General features: G+C 34.1%; 1 protein-coding gene across 4 annotated transcripts in view; it reads left to right on the top strand.

The window, feature by feature from the left end:
- The window catches only part of XRCC4 (X-ray repair complementing defective repair in Chinese hamster cells 4), a 185,546-nt gene extending 179,978 nt beyond the window's left edge, over nucleotides 1–5,568 (top strand). For all 4 annotated transcript variants that reach the window (XM_014531210.1, XM_005883615.2, XM_005883616.2 and 1 more), the window contains one exon: nucleotides 4,923–5,568. In XM_014531210.1, the coding sequence (XP_014386696.1) occupies nucleotides 4,923–5,034 (112 nt within the window). In that variant the 3' untranslated portion in view covers nucleotides 5,035–5,568. The remainder of the gene's footprint in view (nucleotides 1–4,922) is intronic.
- The last annotated feature ends 346 nt before the right edge of the window (nucleotides 5,569–5,914 follow it).

Here is a 5,914-nt window from a genome sequence, read left to right as displayed (position 1 = left end):
ATATAATGAAAAAGCATTCAAATACGGTTCAGTATGCTGTCCCAAGGACCTAGGTTATTTGAAAATGAACTGTCTCTACCTCAGCCTCACAGTACAGCATGGACATTTGGGTACAATACTCTAGATGACTTTGAAGATGTGTGCTATCTTGCAGTAGTTTTCTAACCAAAGTATTCTGTAGAAGTAGACTTGGGCCAGCTGGTTTTCTTTGTTTTAAAGAGTCTCTTTGAAGCAGAAAATTAAACTCTTCTTAAAAGGTTTTGCTGTTAACTAAAGAGTTCCATTTCTATGTCAGACAGTGCTCTGACACATGAAGAAAACAAGCAAATCGATTATGTAAATAGGTAGACAGCTTATGAAACACAGACCAATGACCCTTGGAGTTCAGAGGATCAATGTTGTAAAACATAGATACTTCCTGACAGCTTGCACACAGGCTCTGTTGATCTGCAGGGAATCCGTATATATTGACTCTACATTTAAACTATATGCAGAGATAACATTCATAACAATTTAGGAGTGTAAGGTATTGTAAATGAATATTTATCCTAACAGTCATTATATAGGTATGGAGGAGTTGTGTGGTCACTAAACATTTTATTTTCTGTTGAAATAAAATCCTAAAAGGAGAGAATAAAATGTAAACTTTATTGGCACAATCGTTACTAATAAAAGACAGCCATAGACATCTCTCTGAAAGACATTTGACTGAACATGTATAATTATCACGTATCCCACAAGGATAATACAGCAAAGCAGCAGCAGCAGCAGCCGAGTTTATATTTGAACATCTCAGAGTACCCATTTTTGTATTTTCCACTACTTCAGGATGGACAGTACCATATGGCTTCCACATAAGTGGACCTGTTACTAATAAACGAGGACTGATGTGTCATTACGTTTTCAGTGATTCCTCTGTGAAACACCCTGGGTTATTTTACATGGAAGCATCTGGTTCACATGTGTACAGTGGTTATTCTGTGGTGATTGACAACTGTATTCCTCTAATAAAGTCCCAATTGCACAGATGTGAGCTCTTACCTTCTTATACAGACAAAATCTGCATTTGAAAAATCCTTACCTCGATCCCATATATGAACATCTCAATTTCCTACACATGCGCACACATACAACACTTTTACTGTGACTGGAATATAATGTAAGCATTTCATGAAGTGTATTTCAATTGTTGAACAGATGTACGTCGGCATCTTTATCTCTTTTCATGTTTGTTTATACCATGACATCTGTTTTAGATTGTAAGCTCAAAGAGGGTAGTGACCATGTCAATTTAATATTATGCAGACAGTGTCCAGTGGAGCATAATTCATTTTCAAATGCTTGCTAAGTATTGTCAATCAAGGCGGTGATGTTAATGACTTTAAGGAAAAATAGAGCTTATAATCTGATTTTAAGCACACTTTTCACTTTAAGAAACATTTGCTGTAATTGGCCCTGCTTTCAATTTCACACGTTATAATTACCCAGGGAACACATAAAGCTGTGTTGTTTTGAACAGAATTAGTTTACTTTATGTTAGAATAATTCTTTAATGATGTGTGGTATGAGATCTCAAAGAGGCAGAGTTCGGGCCCTGGCCAGATATCTCCATTTGTTAGTGTCATCCCATACACCAGGGTTGTAGAGTTGATCCCCTATCAGGGCACGTACAAGAATTAACCAATGAATGCATAAGTAAATGAAACAACAAATCAATCTCTCTCTCTCTCTCTCTCTCTCTCTCTCTCTCTTCTTCTTCTTCTCTCTCTAAAATCAAGTTTTAAATAAAGAGGCAGAATTCAAGGCAAATTTCATAAGGGATGTAGCATTTTAGCTGACCCTTCAAATGTAGGTAGGTTTGGGGCAGGAAATAATGAAGGGAAAGACATTTGAGGCAAAGGAAAAATGGGAAAGGAGTCATGCCTTGGCCATTTATAAATTGTGAGACCTTAGGTGAGTGAGTCATTCAAATATCTAAAGTTTTGGTTTCTCATCTGGAAAATAGAGACCATAACAGGACATAGGGTTATTGTGACAATTACATGAATAAGGAGCTTAACACAGTACCTGGAATAAGGAGAACATTAATAATGTTGCTATTACTCTGAGTGATAGACTAGCAACTTTGAATAGACTTTCAACAGAATTTTGATTGAATTCAAAAAAAGACATATACTAAAATATCAACAAGTGAATGGACAGGATCATTTTTATTTTACTTTTTCTGTTATGAAGTTTTTGAATTTTTTGTAATATGCATATACTACTTCATATACCAAAAAATAAATGATTTTGTTATTCCTTGCATTCATTAGGATTAATATAGGATTTAGAATTTCTGTATTTGAAACCTAGTCTTCTTCTTAAGAAGCAAGTAGGGGAATTCATTATTTCTTTTAACCAAATGTTTATCTTAAGTAGTAACTATTTTATCCGAAGAAACATTTCAACACCCAAAGTAAGTTAAGAAGAGGAGATAATTACAGAACATGTAGTTTCATAACTTTGGATGAAACCTAAAAATTTAATAGATAATTTGTTACACCAGCAGCAAGAAACTAAACAGCTGCTTCCACACTGGTGAACTATTACTCCTGGTCACCACTTCCTTAGCAATCTCTAACCTCCATCACTGGATATTATTTTCTGCCCACCTTTTCCCCTCTTTTCTTGATAGCCAGAAGTAGAGTTCTGCCTTCTTTCTTTGTGTGTTCTTATTTTCCTTAATTGCACCACTAGGTTGTGTTTTTAGTGTTGGCTTTTTTTTCAGGCTAGTAAATATTATATTCATGGGAAAACATACCGGCCGGGCAGATGATGGACTTTTCAGAATTTATAACGAGTTTGAAAATAAATATTTGTTATTTGTAAAAATGATTAAGCTTCTATTTTGGTTTTGGGGAGAACTCTAAATTTACTCTGTTGACTTACCAGAGACATAAGAACTGTAGAAAAATTATCTCTATTCATTGAATGCAGTTTGTTGAGCACCTATTATGTACTAGGTACTAAGAACAAAAGAGTCGAAATCTATTTAAGCTCCTCTTGACTTCAGAAGGAGATGGGAATCATAAATGGGGCACCAGGAATCTATTTCCTTCAGACTTGTCACTTCAGAGGGGTCCTTTTGTCTTATGCTAATTTTTAAAAATTAAATGGATCTCTGTGTTCTGGTTGTGCAGTGTCTACAGACTGCAAACAAAATTATACAGGTTTTTCCAGGTCTGACTTTTTAATTGAAATACTTCAATTCTCTATTTTACTAAAGAGAGAAATTAACTCTTGAGACATTTATGGCCAGAGAAAAATGTTCAATGTGTTTTGAGTTGACATTAAAAACTTATGCATGTATTAATTATACTTTTATTCTGTATTGTATCATTTTATTCTCCTGTGGACTATATTTTTAAATATTTAATTGCATGTCACAATAATTGTGTCCCTCGTTATGGTTATTTTAACATTGGCACTCCCAGAGGGTAGTAGTTGTCATGCACCTTAGCATTTCAATGAAGGTGATGTTGTCTGAACTTGGCTTGCTCAAGATAAGACAGGACACGCCCCAGGTGTAGTGGCAGCCAACCATGGCTAATCAATTGTATGCAGTCCTGAGGCCAATGAGGGTCCTGTGTGGATTTATTTTTATTAACCTGTGCAGTAAGTATGGGTGTAGGCTTTTTGAAATACTCATAATCTCAAAAGCATCATCAATGTTTGGGGATTTTAAATTGGTTATTCTTTTAAATTAAAGAAGCCATTAGCAGGAGCTCTTTCGTAGTTTACACAATATTAGCAGCTAATATTAATAGTTCAAATGTTTTGTGAGAAGTTATAAGCATTTTCATGTTTAACATTTTGTTTAAGCTTTAGACTATCTCCGAGGCAGATATTATTATATCCGTTTTCCAGGAGAGAGAACATAAATCCAGTTAGGTTAAATAACTTACTTAAGGTCACATAGCTAATAAGAAATAGACCGGGGTTCAAATCTATGTGTCCTGACTTCAAGCCCTTCTCTTTCAGCCACACCAAGCTGGGGTGGCTCCTCTGCCTTTGAAGTTAGAAATATTACCCAGTATTGCTGGGTTAACTTGACCTAGTCTTAATTGCCCCTGAAGGCACGTTAATTGTGAATATTAACATATTTTATTTAGGTTCTATGAAGGACCACTGACAAGGTTTATACAAGCGTATAAGCTGTTCCTAAGCTGCCCTTCTGATTGAGCTGTTTACCCTGCAGCTTTTTAAGTTTTTTTTAAAATTGGTTTTTGAGACCAGTTAACAGTCAGTGACTATGCCTTTCATCCTAGGACTCAAAAAGAACATTTACATAAATAGAGAGGTCAATTGATTGAGGTAGTAACGGCAGTACTGAAACTGAATAAAATTTAGTTACTAAATGAAGATATGTAGATTATAAGTGTAGATATGAAGATATGTGGATCAACAACTGCTAAAATGTGAAATCATTGTTAGTTATATACACCCACTTATTATCAAATGACCACTAAAGGGAATTCCTGGGATTGGAACTTTCTACTATTGAGATTAAAACACATGTTAATAGGTAGACTTTAAGGGAGGCAAAAAGAAATGAAAATTGGGATAGAATAATTAAAGAAATGGCTTGAGAAACCATCCTTATCTTGGCATAAAAATACTTAGAGAAAGAGCTTATTGTGTGTTTTTACCTTAATCATGAGTATTGTTGTTGTAGGCCCTTGAATTTTTGTGACCCAGAATAGCAACAGGTTAATTCTAAAACAGTTAAAGTAATTAAATTCCTTTCATCTTTCTTTATGTTCTAAAACCAATTCTGAAAGAGGAATTAACTTTTATTTTACTTATGTATCTCTTAATTTTATTTTACTCTATATGGAATATTTTAAAAATAAAATCATCATGATTTTCTTTTTCTCTAGGCTTGATCCTCCACTACCAGAGACTTTGAAAAAGGAGCTCAGCTCAACTGACAACATGTCGTTAGAGACTCTGAAAAACAGTAGTTCCGGAGACCTCTTTGATGAGATTTAACTGTCCCAGAAAAGTGCTTTGATGTTCACTAGACTATGTTTTCTATTCATTTCTTTAAACCGAAAAAAGTGAAATTTCAGCTCAGCAGCAGCTATTACTTCATCTTACAATTTAATTACATACACACTGAGCTGAAACCATTGTGCAAAATGGATTACACGTGTATATGAAGATATGATTTGATGACAGTGGTACATTATTCTAAACTATTCATTCAGCATGCCTATAATTATATAAAATCTCACTTTTTGTTGCAAAGGACACATTTATCTTATTCAGTTCACACGTATTACATGTGCGAGCTGTCTAACATCCTGTCTAGGAAGATTTTGGAAATATGACAAATAAAATGTCTACAGGTTTATGTGTTTTTTTAACTACTGTATTCAGAACAATTATGTCTGAGCGTTTTATTTGTGGAATGATGTATAAAACCTATTTTTAGTTTGTACACAAACAAACTTAAAATCTGATGATACAATTTCTGATGCATTCAAGATTTCATATTCTTAATAAAATATGTTACTTAGCTTACCTTTTTGCTTTACTATACTAACAGGTCTTCATAAAGTGGTTACTGATACAAATGTACCCCTCTTTTTATTTTTTTAAAAAACAGGGAAATTATTGATAAAACATTTGTTTTACATGTATGGGACCTTCTTTGGTGATAAGGATCTTGTATTCACATTTCATATTCACCTCAATGACATCTGCAACAACTTTTAAAAAAAATTCAGTTCCTACTTTCTAATCTCTCATTTCATCTTCCTCTCTCCAGTTGGATTTCCATTCTTCCATGCTACTCAAAGTTAAGAGTGACCTCCATGTTGATAAATCTAAAAATTGGTCCATTCTCATATTACTGATCCTTTCAGCA

The sequence above is a fragment of the Myotis brandtii genome, unplaced genomic scaffold, assembly GCF_000412655.1.
Source record: "Myotis brandtii unplaced genomic scaffold, ASM41265v1 scaffold794, whole genome shotgun sequence".
Taxonomy (NCBI): domain Eukaryota; kingdom Metazoa; phylum Chordata; class Mammalia; order Chiroptera; family Vespertilionidae; genus Myotis; species Myotis brandtii.
This window is presented reverse-complemented; position numbering and strand designations above follow the sequence as displayed.